The sequence below is a fragment of the Micropterus dolomieu genome, linkage group LG13, assembly GCF_021292245.1.
Source record: "Micropterus dolomieu isolate WLL.071019.BEF.003 ecotype Adirondacks linkage group LG13, ASM2129224v1, whole genome shotgun sequence".
Classification (NCBI taxonomy): Eukaryota; Metazoa; Chordata; class Actinopteri; order Centrarchiformes; family Centrarchidae; genus Micropterus; species Micropterus dolomieu.
Genome location: NC_060162.1, coordinates 4,280,423 through 4,300,381, shown reverse-complemented (window position 1 = coordinate 4,300,381; position 19,959 = coordinate 4,280,423). Strand labels below are relative to the sequence as shown.

At 38.2% G+C, this 19,959-nt stretch overlaps 1 protein-coding gene across 3 annotated transcripts in view; it reads right to left on the bottom strand.

Annotated features, from left to right (window-relative positions):
* Positions 1 to 458: 458 nt before the first annotated feature.
* The window catches only part of rilpl1 (Rab interacting lysosomal protein-like 1), a 21,199-nt gene continuing 1,698 nt past the window's right edge, over positions 459 to 19,959 (bottom strand). Inside the window, exons 2-9 of one of the 3 annotated variants that reach the window (XM_046066384.1) lie at positions 16,344 to 16,491; positions 14,779 to 14,897; positions 12,489 to 12,734; positions 11,540 to 11,716; positions 10,058 to 10,108; positions 9,825 to 9,979; positions 9,628 to 9,732; positions 459 to 4,024 (exon numbers count right to left, since the gene is read on the bottom strand). In XM_046066384.1, coding sequence (XP_045922340.1) covers positions 3,892 to 4,024; positions 9,628 to 9,732; positions 9,825 to 9,979; positions 10,058 to 10,108; positions 11,540 to 11,716; positions 12,489 to 12,734; positions 14,779 to 14,897; positions 16,344 to 16,491 — 1,134 coding nt within the window. In that variant the 3' untranslated portion in view covers positions 459 to 3,891. Of the gene's footprint in view, positions 4,025 to 6,936; positions 7,031 to 9,627; positions 9,733 to 9,824; positions 9,980 to 10,057; positions 10,109 to 11,539; positions 11,717 to 12,488; positions 12,735 to 14,778; positions 14,898 to 16,343; positions 16,492 to 19,959 lie in introns of those variants that run through there. The other 2 variants (XM_046066383.1, XM_046066385.1) reach the window with 2 other exon arrangements.

Below are 19,959 nucleotides of genomic sequence, written 5' to 3'. Positions count from 1 at the left end.
GGAGTTTTTAATTGAGTGTGTTCAAGCCACAATGCCAACATCATAGACTGTTTTTAGGTATTTATTGAAAGATCTAGTAATTTTCCTTGCTAGAGCACAAACATGGTCAAAATTATAAGCACCGCCACACTGAAGGTCTGATCGGTATTGCTATCGAAGGGGATGTCTCTTACATATCTCCTGCCCGGGAGGAAGAGTTATTGATGCAGATTACTGAAAAAAATTACATCCTGCTACCTGGAGATTTTGTTCTAGCAGACTATTTGCTGTTTCCTGTCAATTGTCTAAATACATGTAGCAATCAATAAATCCATTTAAATGTACAGAAATGGCATTTTTCATTACCAAAATGTGTTTATTTATGAATAATTTATGTTTGTAATTAATTTATTTAAGTAATTATGTTTTAGTCCTTCATACGGAAGCACCTGCAACAACAAAAAACAAACCCAAACAACTTAAACATTACAGAATTGTTTATTATTGCAGAGACATGTTTGAATGAAAGCCAGCTCATTTAATAAAACGATGATCCATTCATGATATCTTTTAAATATCCATTTTAATCAGAGAAACGCATGAGATGGTGATCGCCACGGACTTAAATAACGAGCTGACAAGCTGGAGTGAGCATTTGGAAATGTTGCCATGTCTGAGATTTCCCTTTAAATGTTTCACTATGTTCACGTCTAAACTGTCCAGATCCCTTTGACTTCAAGCGTCTAGAATGTGATGCTTTCTTGCAATAAATATTATTTTGTCTTCAAATATGTAAAAACACGGGTAGCTGCTTACACACTCATTGACACACATTCATTTTAAGCCTCTTGACAGTGTTTTTGTCATTTCAGATTAATTTATCCCCCCTCGCTGGGTGAGTATAAATGAAGATAAAGTGCCGCTACTTTTAAAACACACCACACAGCTTACTCACTGCCTCTCCGGGTTGAGGACATCAGTCAGTGTTTAAAGCGTGAAGGCAAGCTGTAAAAGCAGAAGCTGCAACCACCGATGTAGCCTTTCTTTATAAAACGTAAACCACACTTGAAACCTCTCAGCAGCCTCCTGAGCTCAAACTGAGGAAGATTTTAAATGTTACTTGTGATGCAACGTCATGATTTTTCATTGTATTCAAATCATACGCTGTTGCTCATAACATAGCTTTGAAACCACGTCTATATTTGAGGCCTTGTATAAATGATGCATAAAAGCACAAGTGTATTTAGCAAGCCTCAATATGCAAGCGCATCTTGCTGTGTCTTTTCTACTTGATGTGAGCTTAAAGGTAGCTATGATGTTTAGGGTGACAAAAGAGTAGGTTAAAAAAAACCTTTTACTTCCTTCGTGGGAAAACTTGCAGAACATTACTATGAACGTTTTTCTTTTTAAAAATACAATCCAGCTCAGTGGCTCATGTGCGTGCCTTATTTACGGGAATAGAGGATTTTAAAGAACAAGGCTGGTGTTTTTCTATATTTTACTTATTTTTAACAAATCTCATGGAAGGACAAAAATCAACAATGTGTTTCTGAACACTCTCTGACGTCCTGTCTGTGGCTCTCCAGCCCCCAAGCCCTTTGGTTCATAGTGAAGATATTAATCCTTTAAAAAATGCTAGTTTAAGCGGAGGATTAATCCACATTTACTGCTCTGAGTATTCGGGGCAGCGGGGCGATAGTGTGAAAATAAACGACAGTGTGTGTGAGCTATGGGATTTGTTGACATGACGAAAAATATGGACTGTCACCAGACTGAACCTTTTAAGGATGCTCTGATCAGGTTTTATTTAGCCTTCTCTAAATACAGGCAGGAAATCAATGTTTTTCTCCTCAGTTATATTAAAAACACAAATAAATTAATAGGCATCTCACAGGAGTTTAGTACTGACAATGCTGCTTTTGTGAATCTAGTTATACAGTGTCCTGGAGTGCTCAAAGGCTATAAGGCTGTTGAGTTACTTTGTTTTCTTCGATAAACTGCATCTGTTGGCTTTATTACCAAAGAGGACGGTCATAGATTACAACCTGCTTTGGTGCAGCTGGTGATACTGTGATAAATTACTGTTATCGTCAGACTGTAGGATTGAATATGAGAACGATGTGCGATGGGTGTTTTGTGGCTCTGGATGGTGGATATTAGCGGATTTTCCACGCTGCTCTTACGTAGTCATTTGAGTCCATTTCATAACTGTGAGTTAGTTGTGAGAGAAGTGTACACTGAACATAATGGAAGCCCACTGACAACGGGAAAAGAAAAAAACATGAGTTATGCATGATAAAAAGATAAGATATCAAGTCAAAACTATAATGACTAATGGTTATTTTAAAAAATCTAAATTAGGAGATATTAGGTCAAAACTATGATGACTTATGGTTATTATTAAAACTAAATTAGAAGATAGTGAGTTAAAACTATGATGACTTGCTATTATTAAAAATCTAAATTATGAGATACGCTCTCATAATATTGACTCGGCAAGTCATCAGTTTTGACTTGGTGAGAAACAATTAGTGTTGAAGCTACATTAGTTTGCTTTCAGTAGTGGTAATTTGTTAATTAAATTGATTATTATTATGATTTTGTTTACATTAGAAATACGTATATATGTATACATATTTTGATAATGTTTTTTTGTTGTTTGTTTAGTTAATTGTTTTATATATATGTTTAGTCTTTATTTTTGGTTAGTTTAATAATTGCAATGTTTGATTTAGACACCTGAGGGCAGTAGTGGGCACAGGTGAGGGTAAATATAGGTAGGAAGTAGGAAGTGAGCAGCAGCACCTGGGTGATGGGCACATGGTTTTTTACCAGCGTGAGAGATGCTGTATTGCTTGCTCAGTTGGAACAAATAAACCAGCCACAAACCCTGAATCCAGTTTGAATTTGATTTTATTTCTCGCCTGCGTACATTACCTGCCCAGGGTGCTAGAAGTTGTCGTTTGAAGGTTTGATTTAAGTTTAACTTTATTTTGTTTGTTGACAAACGGCCACTACAATTAGTTATTAAGTAAAACTAATTAGACACTAAGTCAAAACTGTGAGTTGACGTACCATGGATTTCTATCATGTCTAACCCTCTGTGTGTGTTTTTTCTTTCTTTCTTTGGCAGAAATGGGCTTCCACACTTGCTGTATGTTGCGTGACGCTTTTAAATTGTGATTCTAAGCATCATTTTATACGGCTGAGCTGCATAGTTTGAATTTGCCAAAATGCTGGTGATGTGATGTACCTGCCAGCCACCCACATGAACAAGGCCAGAAAGTTCAAATACATTATTGGGACACAAAAGTGTCATGTTATTGTTTTATTTGCATGTTTGCCTTTGATTTTATATTTTTTTATTGTATTTTCTTATTATTCTTCATAATATATACTGTATATAAAACCCTCCTCGGTCATCAAATAGCTGGAATAGACTTTTACAGCACCATTTTGTTTCCCAAGCCTTCCCCTCCGTCGTACTTTTCACCCACTTACGTTTATTCTGGACTTATACCAACATATCGTTAACCACTTGATTTGCATTAACTTTCCGTTTTCCTTCACTGAACTTGAGTTTACCCTCTCATCTACAGATCATCGTGTCTGACTCTGTAAAATCCTTCATGCACCATTTTCTAGTATTTTTAAACTTGTGGTCCTTTTGTAAAAAAAGGTTTTTGGAACATCTTTATCTAAAAGCTGCAGCCTCATTCAAGGTGATCCGCTCACTCTTCTTTCTGTCGGCCTTCTCACCTCAAGCACATGATATTGCGGTTGCAGTGTGAGTCACTAGTGGTGGACTGGCGTGCGATCAACGCTTCACAAGCTGGCCTCGAGTGATGGACATGGGAGTGTTAAGAGTTCTGGGAGTTTTGAGTAACCTCGACATATCCCGTCCAGGTGGGACTACAAGTGCTGCAACGCCTCCTGGGCTTGTTCTGTGTACACGTCGTCTTTCCCCGCCCACGAGCCGAAGCCGACGTCAATCTGCGCACCCCGCTGCGAGTTCCGCTGCTTGTCCCGTGAGAAGAAACTAAACCTGAGATGAGAGGAAGGAGGGAAGAGAGAGGCAGTGTCTTGAGTAGATGGCTAGTCATGGATGTGTCGGTGTCATATGACAAATGCAGCATGACAGGGAATATCAGTCATTTGTAAAGCAGTGTTAGTGTCACATTTTGTATGTGTGGCATTTAGCAAAACATTAAAACTGAAGTTAATTGTGATACTTTGGTATAATTACTTCTACATGCTCTTGCTCCTGACATTTAAAAACAAATTACCTAATAATCCTGATGGCTGAAAAAGCTTAGACTGTAAAGCAATGCAGGAGTGATGCCGAGATCAAAAAGTGGCTTATGCTAAGCCGCTCTTGGCCTACAGGTATATGTCAGATCTGAGTGGCGTGGTGTGCTGCTGTTGTTTCTGATCTCCACTGTCATTTGTCAATTCTTACCAGCATTACACTGATTCTTATCGACACATGACCCTGCTGATTTTGTCTGCAGGCTATAAACGACTTAACACTCCTATTTAACTGGCAGATGCCCCTTTTCACCGGCATACAGGTTTACCGTGTTACATGTCAACTTTGCCTAGTGGTGTGTTTGATGCTGTTTGACTCATGGCACATTTTTCGCTGTTTTCAGTCCAAAAATCAGCCAAATTGTTGCTAAAAATATCTCCGGGTGCCACTTGATTATTGCGCAATACTGTGCCTGCCGTCTCTCGCCTTTTTCTGCAGAGCACGAGAAGTGCCGCTTTAAAACCCACGGTCTTTTTCGCGGTCTGAGGGGATTTTCCGTTCTCAAGCTACTTTTGGTGACAGGAATGTTGATGAATATTCACTGTTTTTATCAATATTTCAATATTATGTTATGTTGGAACTTGGTTGTATGGACATAAATAGTGTTTTAAAGATAAATCCCAATAAAAGTCAACGTTTAAACTAAAGCCAAAATATGGACATTCGCCTGGTATATTTTGAAAATATCGTATGATAACTGTTGTATTTTAGTTTATTTTCATCAAATTTACAGTTACATTTGCATTCGAGGTGTATTAGAAGATTTTCAGTTGCATTATAATCTATCTTATGATGGTTTTGATGGTTTATTGCATTAAAAATACAGCTTTTTTACCAGCCGAGGATGAAAATATCATATTTTTCTATATTGCAGACTCCATTTAGTCTGTAATGGTAAAATAAATATGTTCATTTATAAGCTAATATGTTATTCCTGATTCATTTTGGGTATGTTATTTTAGGCGTTTTTCCCTGGAAATAGGGGCAAATAGTTGTCCGTTTCAAACAGGTTAATATTAGTTTGCCCATTAACACCTGCTATATGCAAGTGGGCATTTGTCTGTATATTTAAAGGCTAAGTTTGGGATTTTTCAACCTGGACCCTAGCTTCCTATATTTTATATGTCTGTGGGACTAATTGGGAAAACATTTTTTGAAATTGGTCCAGTAATGAGCTAACGTGCTGCAGTCGGCAGCAGTGAAGCAGGGCTGCAACATAATCCTTACGGGCAATTGCGACCGGCCAAAGTACGTCCACTAAAGCTCAGCCACTAAGGCTCAGATTGTTATTATAAGTGTATGACAACATTATGGATAGGATCCCTACAGAGCCAGGCCATAGAGGTCAAAGAGTAAAATCCTTTTTGTTTAACCAGAAATTTTTAACTCTAGTGTTCTCAAGGAAGCCACCAGACTCCCTCGACAAAAAAAAATCTATTTTACCTCGCAGAACACGGGGGTTGCTGGTCTACTGCTGGTTTACATGTGATATTGTGTGAATTTGTTGTTTTAAATGCTTAGAAACACCAAAGTCACACAACTACATAATCAAACTATGTAGGTGTGTGACTTTGGTGAGGCAGCTGTAGACCAAAAGTTACGTTTGTCAATGGAGTCTGGTGACCACAGCGTTATGGTGACTGTTTCTGGTTAAACAAAAAGGATCTAGTTCTGTCTTTGTAGGGATCCTTTCCATTATGTTGTCAGACACTTGTAATAACAATCTGAGCCCGTCAGCGGCAAAAACAAGCAATTTATTGGACGTACTTCTGACTGGGCGCAGTTACCCTCAATGGTTATATTGCAGCCCTGTTTCGCTCAATACTGGACCAATTTCAGTTAGTTCAGTTCGTCAAACACGGGAAAATACGGATATCCAGGTTGCAAAACACCAAATGTACCGTTTAATGTAAGAAGCGGTACATGTCAGTGGAACAACGGCAGCACTCAGAGTCGGCCACCACAACAAGAGCGGCGTATCAGCCAGTTTAGGACCTCGGCGCTGCTGCAGATTTCCCATGTAACCTGAGCCACAGTGAAAAATCCAGTGAAGAGGCCATTTCTACAGGTTGATTATGCCCCCATTCATCATTCTTATTTATTTGTTTACAAAAAATTATACATTTGTTTTAAAGTGAGTGCGAAATGCTACACAGAGCACCTTTACCTTAAGACAAGTGAAGTTAAATTTCAGTCCTTTTTTGTGTTGACATTAAAATATAAATAGATTAAAAAATATTTATCTCTGAATTTGTAAACTGATCAGTGCTGTACTGTTGAATAAAACATGATAATTTGCGTTCACTGTCCATTACAGTGCTTTAATCACTAACTATTGCAAAACGGCTACAAGCGCTTTAATTTGTGAATACAACCGAATTATTTTTGAGTTTAGAGCAGACGTGAACCAGTTGTTATTGTGGTCAGTGAGGGAAAAGACGACAGACTACACATTCATATTCTGACTGGCTGATTTTTTTTTTTATGATCCACAATCATCCCATTGGACATTGTTAATGAGACAGCCCCACAATCAGCCAATCAGAATACTACAAAGGTAGGAAGAGAAAGGCTGAAAAAGCAACCCCAGCACATGCAAGTGGATAGCTGAGAAAGTGACAGACTTTGAAGCCAACCAAAATATAGAGTCATACAAGCGATACGAGACGTCTGATTGGCTGTAAAGTGGGGTCATCTGGGATCAAACCAGCCGCCACCATCGGCATAATAGCTGTGAAGATCCTGTTACACAGAGGTGAAGACACACAGGCACAAACAACAAGAGGTATATAGAGAGGGGGGACGAACAGGGGGAGACAGGGACCACATCAACCTTTGACCTCTGTTTGACCCAAATATAAAGTTCCTATAGAGAGACCCCCTCCGCCACATGGGACCTTATTTCGGAAAAAAGAAGTACGATGAGACGGCGAGAGAGACAGCTTGTGTTTTTATCCTGTTTGAGTTGAGCCCTGAATCACACACAAATGTCATTTTGTCCATCAAGAAAGTCGCAGTTTGACGTAAAACTGTAAAGTAACATTTAGTTTTGTGTGAAACCGCTCAATGAACTAAATCTCTCGTCTCAACATGTCGGCGTTGTCATGCTAAGCTAACGTTCACTGTTTGTGGTCTTTGTAATTATGTATTTTCACAGTCTTATACTTTAACAGACAAACTGCGACTTTCTTGACTTTCAAAGTTATATTTTAAAATTGACAAGCATCACGTGTGTCATTCAGGGCAAAATTCAAACGGGATGAAAACATTAGTTGTCTCTCGCCGTTGACTACCGTACATATTTTTTCCCGAATAAGGTCCCATGGTGGTCCACCGGAAGGGGAGGGACCAAAACATGCTTTAGTTCATTTTAGCGTAGAAAAATAAAATGGGTGCAGGCAAATGAAAACACGCTCCTTCATTTGCAACATGGTGTGTTTGTGTGTCATGTGATGTGACCTGACCCATGACCCGAGCATGCTAATCATTAACCATGCACACGGAGTGGTGAGCGTGGTGTCTTCAAATCTTAAATCTCTTTTGTGCAAACGCTGACAAGTAACGTTATTTAGAAACAGAAGAAAGTGTTCGGTGCAGTAATGCAACACAGCATCAGCGCACGCAGACACTGTTTCTTAAGCGTGACCTTCTCAGGAGGTTCTGAAACTCCCCTGCTATCACGTGACTAATCATGTGATTATTTTGTCAAAAGGCCAGAAATACACTTCAATGCTCACTCCCATTTTAAAGCATTATTATACTGCACTATGTTTACTTGTGTAAGAAATAAGTGTAAAATTTGTGCGCCATCAAAAAAGTGTCCTAAAAAAGTTCAACGCAACGTCGTGTCCATGACATGAATATATAAATAACAAACCTTTGACGTGTACTGCCTTTAAATCTGTGAAGATTTGTAGCTATTCTGTTTTATAACATTAAATATCTTTGGGTTTTGTTTGGACTGGTTGTCAGACAAAATCAGTTATTTGAAGATGTGAGCTCTGGAAAATCACTATTATGTGACATTTTATAGACTAAACAAATCGTTCATTTGTAATAACGATCAACATATTAACCGATAATGAAAATAATCATGGTTGCAGCCCTAAAACAATGATTTTATAAATGTCTGAAATCTCAAATACATTGCTTAATATGGAGCGAGTTGTCACGCAGTGTTTTAAAGTGGCCACCTCACCTCGCTTCTGCTTACGTTAGAAGAAATTACTATATTTTTATAATATTAGACGTATTAAGCTTTGGGGAAAATGAGTGGTGACACTGCGTCACACAGCGAAGGCCACATATTTAATAGGCGAGGGCTACTGTTTAAACAATTCTCTAGTAACTACATTCATAATAAGACGGGATCTGTGTGATTCAGCTCAGCAGGTGACTCAGTCCGACATTCCTTAGTCTACTTTGCAGCTATTACTCTAATAGTACAATTACTATTAAAATGTTGTTTTGGCCATTTTAACAAGATTAGATGTTGTGGTGCTGTAAAGTCTGATTTTTACATGGACAGCACAAACCAGATCAACGTGCTGAAACACAGGAAAGACCAGAATTTGACACATTTTAGTTGTTTGTTTTGTTTTAGGCCAAACAAACACAGGAAGTGGGCGTGTGTACGAGCTGTTTCCAGTAATAATCACTGAAAGTTATTTTTTTTGTGGATACAGCTAAAACACAACTATGCTTGTGGTTATATTATTTATTTTTAATGTGTTTCTTTTATAGTTATAGTTCAAGCTGCTTTCACCTAGTTAATAACTCAATATGAAGTGATCTTTTCTATCTTGTATATTTGAATATCGTGGAAAAGTTCACTGTGAGCTCCAGAACCAGACTGAGAGAGCAAAGGCTCAGGAAACCTTTGCAAGTGGTTTTGAGTTAATTAGCTGATTAGACATTTCTGTATTATAAATTCTTTATTCTAAAATTCAAATACCTTTTTGAGATACTACTATGACAGTCAACCAGCCTAAAATAGTAAAACATATCTGGTACTGTACACGTCTCAATCTCATATTTATTGGATATCTTCCTTGTATGTGTAAAACCACCTTGGCAATAAATCCGATTCTGATTCTGCTGGTGCGGAGACGTTACCTTTCTTATAAAGAACAAGCTTGAGCCAAAATTTAATTTGTATATTTCCTGTAAAGAGTAAAATGTACATGTTTGAGCATGCAGGGATCTTTTTAATAAGCCTTTGCTCAGCGCATGCAAAGCAATCTGAGTGTTTGTGATCTCAAAGTGAAGGAAGGTGGTCTGTGAGATTTCAATAGGCGAGTGGGTAGATGTATCTGAGTGAGTGAGTGAACACAACGTACAAGCGTTTGATTCCTGACTCTGGCTGGGCAGAAGAACGGGAGCGAGTCCTCAGTTCAGGTGAGGGAGAAGGAGAAGGAGTAACAATCTCATCCTCTGTCTCATCACTGCAAAAACAGATTAATCAACAACTTAAGCTGTAATTATGCTTGATTATAAGAACTGATCTCCTCAGATTGAGATATGTGCCTGTGAGTACCTTTTGTAGTAGGCCAGCTCCTCCTGCAGCAGAAAGACTTTGGCCTTGAGCTCGTTCCTCTCGTGGAGGACATCCCTCAGCTCCTGCAGCGTAAACCGGGGCCGGTTGGGGTCCTTTGGGTCCAGGCCTCCCGACTCCTCCTCGCACAACGCCTCCTGCCGAGACACAAATGCATCACAGAGAGGAAACAAAACCAGAGAAAAGGGAGGAAGGCGGGAAGGAAGTGAGGATACCTTGGTAAAATATTGGAACACAGCAGGCATGTCCTCATCGCACATCGCCTCCTGGTGGCAAACGATGAACTCTAAGTCAGACACCAGGCCTTGTTCCAATACATTTGTTCGCCCTTCCCTCCTCCCTTTAGGCTAAAACAGTTTTGTTTTTTAACTCGGCACAATCGAGGCATTCGCTGTCTGTTAAAACAACACCGGAAAGTCTTAAACAGCACATGCAGCTGACAGAAGTCACTCATGCACTGAGCCAAAACAACAAAACAATCATTCTTATTAACATGTATTTTATACACAAAGACAAAGTCCAACTGAAACTGTTTTTCTCTTAAAAGGGAAGAAAAAAAATCCTTTGGGGGAATATCAGAAATGCTCCTTTTCCTCCAAGCCGGCTGGAGGGGCGTGTCGGTGTTTGATTGACAAAGTAAACAAATGTGCGCTGTAGCTTAAATGTCATGGGCAGACAGCGTGTTGTTAGTGGTTTTAAAGAGAAAGGACCAAACTGGCATGGAACTGGAGCGAAGTTAAATTTGCAAGTGCATTTATGTGCTGCAGCTGAGCAGCTATGTAGCTGTCTAGCCTGCAAACTGATGTTGGCAGTGCGCTTTTCCCCGGTGAACGTTTGTTTTGTCGCTCATTCAAGAAGCTGAAGTGCAGGACAAGAAGAGTGTTCATGTTTGTTAGATAAGAAGGATACATTAGCAGGAAAGCTAAAGTAATGAGAAAAGAAAGTCTAAATATCACCAGAGGTGGAAATGTTTGTGTATCATAAAAACAAAATGTGATAAAGTGCAATGAAAATAAACTTAGGGAATAAATGAAGACGTTCATTGAAGCATGCGTCACTCAAGCTTCCACCGGAGAGACGAAAACATCCGATTCGTGTGGCGTAAAGAAGAGGCTGTGACCTTCCTCAAATTACACATGAAACAAACTTCTTGGATTGAAACTTTATGATAGGAGACTGACGTTACTGCTTCATGCAACTATGCTTTAAAAAGAAGCAATTTAAATGGCTGTATGGAAACGACTTTTCCATATATGTAGATGGAGAAATGACAAACGGTATTCTGACAAATTCACGAGACCAAAAAATATAAATTTCTCCATTTGGTTTGCGGGAAAATACATGCACTTTCATTTCAGTTGGACTTCAAACAACCGTCTCTACTGTCAGTGTTTCAGGATCAAGGTGGACTTTGAAGTGCTGTTAGAGGCTGAGCAGTCGGAGTGACCTTTATTTAGAAAGGTCAACGGTGCAGTTGTCACCCAGTTGGCTGTGGAGCGACAAATCCTACGGACTCTCAGTTAGTTCTTAAACACCCATGCCAAGCCACTTGAGCACTTCCCATGGGTCATACAAATGTTAGTATACTAGCATGTTTTTGTTTCTAACGATGTGGTTGTTCCTCCGGGAGGGGAGTGCAGGTTTGGAGTTAAGAGTCGGGACAATCACACCACTCTGGTTTCTAACTTCTGTATTACCCAAAGCAACACTGCCTCGTCCTCAGCCTCCTCCTCCCCATCCTCGTGTCCCTCTGGGCTGAGGGAACCAGGCAGGGGTCGTGGGGAAGGATCAAACCCACCAAACATCAGCTCAGAGGGGTCAGGTCTGTCCGACCAGCCCTGAGCCCCCGCAACCACTGCAGCAGCTTTACCACGCTGGTGGAGTAAAAGACACTTTATTACCCTTTTAAAAAGCAATACTAGTTACTATCTCCTTTTTAAGGAATTTAGATAAAAGGTATATGGCTTCATTGGAAAATTACTGATTATGATATTGGCTTGAAAAGTTGCACCTAAAAGTGATCAGACCTCTTTTATAACTGGAACATGATGACTTGAGTATTTCTTCAAGAAATAGTTTTTTGGAAGTTAGTTTACAAGATCAAAACCCCTCCTGTGTTTGTGTGACGCTGTAGCCAGGAGACAGTTAGTTTAGCTTAGCATAAAGACTGGAAACAGGGTAAGAAGCTAGCTTGACTCTGTCCTACTCCTAAGGTAAAAAAAAATGACTCAGCAGAGCCAGGTTAGCTGTTAGCTCTGTTTCTAGTCTTTGTGCTAAGCTAAGCTAAGCTAAGCGTCCCCTGGCTGTAGCTTCAATTTGAACGGACTGACATGAGTGCAGTATCAATCTAACTCTCAACTCTCTGCAAGAGCTCCTTTTCAAGACCTTTTTTGGCAGTTTAACCTTTGTAGATACGATGCAATGAGCGAAAGAGGATGGCAGTGGACCAGATTTGAACCCACAAGGCACTGTGCTTATATTGAGCTAACAGGATGCTTAAAGCTTACACAATGACAGAATCTTTCAAAACAGACGTTTTTCTGGGGTATCTTGCAGAACTTTAGAAAATAAAACTCAATATTCAATTTTAAATTCTGACTACAAACTCACATGTAGCTCTTTTATTAGTTTTGTGTGCAGCGTTACCTCTGCAGGTGAGGGGGGCTGAGGTGGAGGCTCCTCAAGGTTCTGGGCCGGCAGGTCACCTTGAAGTCTTTCCCTCAAGCGTGTAACTTCCTGCCGAAGGGCAGTGACTTCCTGTCCCCGCGCCTGAGCCCCGGCCTCCAGTTCCACCTTCTGTTCAATCAGAGCTTTCCCTTGCGCCTCCACCACTGAGATTTTATGGCGCAGGTCGTGGTTGATTTTCATGAGACGAGACTGCTGCTGCTGGAGCTGCAGAGACACACAGACGGATATAAACACTGGGGAACATGGGTTAATTATAAAAGCCTCAGAGAACAGGAAATAGTGAAAACAGCAGAAAAACTATATTATGTCAAATTATTCACCGCAATCAACAATTTTAAAGCTGCATTGGGAACGTTTTGTTTTATGTGTGAACATCTATCAAATCTAAGTGCCCTACATTTTATTTGTGTCCAGCATGGCCCCAGGGAAACTTTCTCAGTCCACGAGATAAAAACTGTACTGCAGCGGTCTAAAATATTTGTCATCAAAACTAGCATGACAAAGACTTGCTGAGTCAAAGGCAGAATTAACACAACATGTGCTCCTCTGACTTCATCTAAAGCCGCCTTAGTGACCTATTCATCCTATTAAAAAGGCAATTTATCAAATTCAAGTTACACAGTCAACTCCTTTGCTCAACTTAAAACGATGGTGTCAAGAGTATTATGTTTTCTTGCAGTAGTCCCGTTAGTACACAGTGTCCTTGACATAGGTTTGGCTGATAAAACTTGCACAAAGGCCTTCATCAGAAACAGATTTCTGAAAGTTTGTTATCCAACAGGAAAATACATTCCCTATCCCTCCTAAAACTTAAGAGGTGCACTCTAAGTTAAAGACTGATCATTTGTTCTTTTATGGTAAAAAGACTAAAGTTTTGGTCCCGCTTGAATGTCTGCATTATTTCTAAAATTTAAAATATAAAATTTAGATTGCTTTTTAAGAAGACAAAGCGGTGTTGCATTTCTCATGAATGAGTGAATGATAAAGGAGCCGCTCTGTACGGTGATATACTTTAACCACTGGTTTGATTGTGTTGGTTTAACTTTATGTTTATTTTCTGTATGTTTATTTAATTATTTGAACTGTTTATTAGTTTTATTGTATATTACATGTTCTTATCTATCTTAGTCTTTTTGCTGATTTTGCTGGAGACTGTAAATGCCAATAAAAAATAAATCTTTTTTTTTTTTTTTTACATGATTCATTTTCAATTGTCATGGTGTTAATCAATAACGTTAATGTACTGCGACTTAATAGTGCACTTCTGTAACATTTTTGGACTCACATTTTAAAAACAGAATATCCATATCAATGCAACAGGGTCCAGAGACATCGGGTTGTTTATTCCACTCATTCTTCTTCCTTGTGCAAACCTGGCGCCTACATTACCCATAATCCAACATGACCACTGACAGTTTAGTTGGATTCAGGTGCAGTATGCTAGTAGCGGCTAAGGTAACCATATTTCTCCCAACCAACACTGACTCAAGTGACATTAGAGGCTTTATACAACTTTTTCACATTTGCAGCGATACTCCCCAACACCTACAAACACACTCTGATGTGTAAAATCAGTGCTACTGTATATCTTCAGTGAATGCTGGAAATACTAATACAGTTCACTGTACGCACCATAGATATATATATATAGAGCATGGACGTATTCTCCGTGTCCCAGCAACCAAGTGGATTTTCCCCTTAATTATGCATAAATATAATTTAAACAGGAGAGTTACATAAAAATTCACCACCTGCACAGTTTTCATTCACGGGAAAAACGACTATAGAGACAAAAAAAAATTGTACCAGGCTGAAAACATGTTAAAATTCGAAAATGCTGAATCTGCTAAAATTTGACTGGACTACATAATGTTGTTGCTCTTCTCTGAAAAAAAAACAAACAAACAAAAACTAATTCATTCAGACATCTGTTGTTTTACATGAAGTGGGGCTGCTGCTAAAGATTACACTGATTTCGACAGTCCACAACCATAAGATATTAAATTTACTGTCAGAAATCTCAAAGAGAAACAGCAAAAAATCTAATTTAAGATGTTCGGCATTTTTGCTGAACTAAACGATAAATCAACAATCAAAATATTCTTCGATTAGTTTTCTGTCGATCAGCTAATCCATTAACCAACTAATCACTGCAGCTCCTACGTGGAGATATAGCTGCACGGCATCTCTGAACATGTCAAAATGAAAAAACGTCTTTGCAGCTGCTGCTGGGAGTTTGTGGCCTTACTGCTTCTATGTCCTCATTTTTCAGTGTGAGCTCACGGTCCTTGGCTCGAATCTCGTCTCTCTGCTTGTCCACCACTTCTTTAAGCTTCTTCATCACCTGCCTCTCTCTCTCCGTCATACCTGGTGACCACAGACAGTGAGCGGAGTGAACGCACACAAACAAGCAGGCAAACTTTTTTTTTTTTTTTTTTTTTTATCAGAAGTAGTTTGCATTTGTTCGTAATCTGTTTTTATTGGACGAGAAAAGTCGTTGTACAGAGGGAACCCTGATTTGTGTGCAGGCTTGCCTCTCTGTGAGTCTAGCAGGTGTGCTTGCACACTGAGGCCGGTCTGTCCACAGTGTGTACGGGTGACTGTGGCCTCTGTGTGAAACCACGAAAGAGCCTCCGTTGAGACAAGACTGGCTCGCCGTCAAAACGCAGGAAAAGACTTCCTTTGTGTGTTTGTGTTTGTGTGTGTGCGTGACTGTGTGCTTGATGGCGAGAGAGAGAGAGAGAGAGAGGGGGGGGGAGAAAGTAAGACACAGCGAGCATCACTGAAAGTTTTCTGCATAACCAGAACACAAACAGCAGGTAGAAAGTAGTTTAACTCTTTCTAGTCCCGTTCATTACTTAAAGGAGTAGTTGGACATTTTGGGAAACCGCTCTCGTGTCTGTACAGTAAATATGAAGCTACAGCTATGAGGCGCTTAACTTAGCTTAGCTTAGCATCAAGACGCCGCTGCTTGCCTGAAAAAGTGGCGGATTTTCTTCCCTGCAGACATGGTCATGCTAGCTGTTTCCACCTGTTTCCAGTCTTTATGCTAAGCTATGCTAATCGCCTGCTGGCTCTACGTTCCTGTTTACAGTAAAGACATGAGAGTCAATCTTGTCATTTAACTTTCAGCAAGAAAGAGAATTAGTATATTAGGGCTACTTAACAAACAATTATTTTCATCGTTGATTAATCTGCTGATTCTTTTCTCAATTAATCAATAAATTGTTTGGTCAATAATATGTTTTTCCAGAGTGATGACTTTAAGTGTCCTAAATTTGTCCAAAACCAAAAGACCTTCAGTTTCAAATTTTTTAAAGCATGCTTCCCTCAGAAAGAACCAATTTTAAGGTCTCCATTCTCCCCCTAATATATTGTTCCAACAAACCTGTAGTAACAATAATAATAATAATAATAATGGATAATAAAATTGGACGATTAGAATAATACAAAAATAAAACGGTTTTGTTTTACGGTTTAAATACCCCAAAATAAATAAGATTAAAACCTTAATAAAAATGGGAATTGTTGGGTCTCTGTTAGTAATATTATAAAAAAAGTATGTTTTTAGACCTTCTATTTATAGAAAGTGCAATGAGAAGACTTTTGTTAAGAATTGGCGCTATATAAATAAACCTAAACTGAATGGAATAATAATAATAAAACATATAAGACATGTTTTTAAAACGGAGTGTTAATCGAAAGATTTTTTTTAAAAAGATGTAATGCAAACGTGTTGTTAAAGTCATTTTGTGATTTTCAGCATTTAAAGGTGATGATGTCTGTCTGTGTGTTGTGAGCACACGTCCTCACCCTCGTGCCTCTGCAGGTCCTCCTCACTCATGGGGTCTTTGATGGACATGTTGGTGAGGAGGCTTTTGTTCTCCTCCTGCAGCTGAGCGATCTGGGAGAGCAGGTCCTGAGCTTCTCCTCTCCACACGTCCTCCACCAGCTCCAGCTCCTGTACTCAGACAGCCAATACATGCTTTAGCATTCTGATACTTATAGTACATACGGTACATTTCAGAGTTGCAATGATTAGCAGATTAATTGATTGACACAATTTGATTGTACATGTAGTTTATTCAAGTTTATACTACTGTCTATAGTTGTACATATACCTGCACATTATATTTTGGTAACTGCTACACGTGTTCATATTGTGTATATTTGCATATCTACTTCTTACTGTTAATTTATATATTTCCACTAAACATGTGTTAATGACTTAAGCACTTAGATGCTAAACTGCATTTCATCGTATCAATACTCGTCTCACAATCAAATCTAACTCAAGATAAATGTTTCCAGCCTCTCAAACGTAACAATTTTATGTTTTTCTTTGTCATATATGATAGTAAACTGAATATCTTTGGGTTTTGGACTGTTGGTCTGACTAAAGAAGACATTTGAAGACGTCCCCTTGGGCTGTGTGAGAAATTACAGTATAAACATGTTATGAACAAAACGATTAATCGAGAAAATAATTGGAATATCAATTAATCATAAGTTGCAGCCCTACTACATCTTTCTTGTCTTTGTCTTTTGAATTTTTGTTCTTTATATTTCTTTTACATTGCTTTTTTAGCCAGTGAGCATGCTTCATTTTGATCATGTGACAAATACAACCTCTTACTCTGCCCACACCAGACTCGTGTGTCGGAGAGTTCAGCACCGTGTATTTCTACTGACTGATCCCTCTCAGTCACAGCAGAAACCTGCACTCTGTCACGCTCATGAGACGCAGTTAATCAGTGAACGGGTGACTTTGTTCACCGAGGCTCAGTCACCGTCACGAGAAACTTACATATAAACTTTTTATAGCACAGAGCAAGTACCAATTTAGATGTACTTCAACTTTACTCCAGTATTTCCATTCCCATTTCATGCTACTTTGTCCTTCTACTCACCACAATTTAGTAGGAAATATAATACTTTTTACTGCACTACATTTATATAAAAGCTTTATTTACTTTAGATTATGATTTTACATTAATAAAATCACATAAGACAAAGAAGCAGAGCAAATGCTCACATTCAAGAGGCTGGAACCAGCAAAACTGCATAAAAAAAGGACTTAAATTTTTAATTGATTATGAAAATAGTCATCAATGAATCAACTTATTGCTGCAACTCTATTACTTAAACATCAATGTATAAATATTAACAATCTAATAAATCATTTATGATAATATATCAGTCACAGGGAGAACAAGTACTTTTACTTTTGATTCTTGACTTTTACTTATTTTGAAGGCATGTATTTTGCTTCTAATAAAGAGTACATTGATGTATTGTACTGCTTAATTTGAGTACTTCTTTCACCGCTGCTTCTCAGAGGCTTAAGTTTTATTTCACTACAATATTTTTACAGCACTTCTACAGCAAAACTTACTGTATTTATTTTCTTGTTTTTAACCTTTTGTGACCTGAATTTAATCTGTGATGTTTTAGTCAACAGTATCCATTTCCAGGCGCATTAGTTTCACGCAGTTCAGATTGTGTAGTCTTGAATCCATGCCAAACTTTGACGCCTAGTTGGAAACAATCACACGTGAGACGAATATAACTGAGGAGTAACATTTTCCTGCTGACTCAGGGACACATTTTCACCTCGGCTGTCCTCATCTGTCGCTAAACAAACAGGAACTATCCGACTGGGAGAGTTAAAGCACAGGAGATGCTCGTCTGCCGCTGCCTCGGTCGGTTAGCTTGTTTGTGTTATTGTGTGACTTTGTTGTAAAAACACAAAAGTCACACGTAAACACAAACTAACCGATGAAGGCAGCGGTAGACCAGAGAGGTAAAATTACTGTTTTTGTCAAAGGAGTCTGGTGGCTTTAACCAGCAGCGACTTAGCGACTGTTTCTGGTTAAACAAAAAGGATCTTTAAAGAAAGGTCTGTCTCTGTAGGGATCCTCTCCATAATGTTGCCAGACACTTATAACAACAATCTGAGCCTTTCAGCGTTTCATTTCCTTTTGATACTTTAGGTACATTTTCCTGATAATACTTAAGTAACATTTTCAATGCAGGACTTTTACTTGTAATGGAGTATTTTTACAGTGGTACTTTTACTTAAGTAAAGGATCTAAATCCTTCCTCTGGTTAAATCACATTGACTCTGTGGCCATGTTACACTTGGTCTGATTAGCAGTGATTAAAAGTAACAAAGTATATTTACTCTGTACTTGTACTTAAAGTAAGTACAATTTTGAGGTACTTTATACTTCTAGGGATATACTGAACTTTGTACTTCATTACATTTATTTTAAGAGCTTTAGTTACTTTATAGATTTGGATTATTATTAATTGGATTAATGAATTAAAAGCACAACAAAAAAATTAATTATGATGCATTTTCATAGATTAAGCTAACGGGCCGTATAGAAATTATATAACATTAGCATTACCAGCTACAACATCAATAGTTTAAAGCCATTAATAAAATGTGTATCATTCTGTACTGGGCCATTTCTGCATAATGAGTACTTTTACTTTTAGTACCTTACATTTGAATGCAAGACTTTGACAGAGTCTTTCAACACTGAGGTATCTCTTAAAGTTCTGAATACAACTTCCACCACTGCACCACAGCTGTTAATACAAAATATTATCAACAAATATATTATGATGTATTATTATCAGAGGTGAAAGAAGTATTCAAATCCTTTACTTAAGTAAAAGGTGCAATACCAGACTTAATGAAAATACTCTATCACATCTTCCACCACAGCTGTTAATACAAAATATTATCAACAAATATATTATGATGTATTATTATCAGAGGTGAAAGAAGTATTCAAATCCTTTACTTAAGTAAAAGGTGCAATACCAGACTTAATGAAAATACTCTATCACATCTTCCACCACAGCTGTTAATACAAAATATTATCAACAAATATATTATGATGTATTATTATCAGAGGTGAAAGAAGTATTCAAATCCTTTACTTAAGTAAAAGGTGCAATACCAGACTTAATGAAAATACTCTATCACATCTTCCACCACAGCTGTTAATACAAAATATTATCAACAAATATATTATGATGTATTATTATCAGAGGTGAAAGAAGTATTCAAATCCTTTACTTAAGTAAAAGGTGCAATACCAGACTTAATGAAAATACTCTATCACATCTTCCACCACAGCTGTTAATACAAAATATTATCAACAAATATATTATGATGTATTATTATCAGAGGTGAAAGAAGTATTCAAATCCTTTACTTAAGTAAAAGGTGCAATACCAGACTTAATGAAAATACTCTATCACATCTTCCACCACAGCTGTTAATACAAAATATTATCAACAAATATATTATGATGTATTATTATCAGAGGTGAAAGAAGTATTCAAATCCTTTACTTAAGTAAAAGGTGCAATACCAGACTTAATGAAAATACTCTATCACATCTTCCACCAC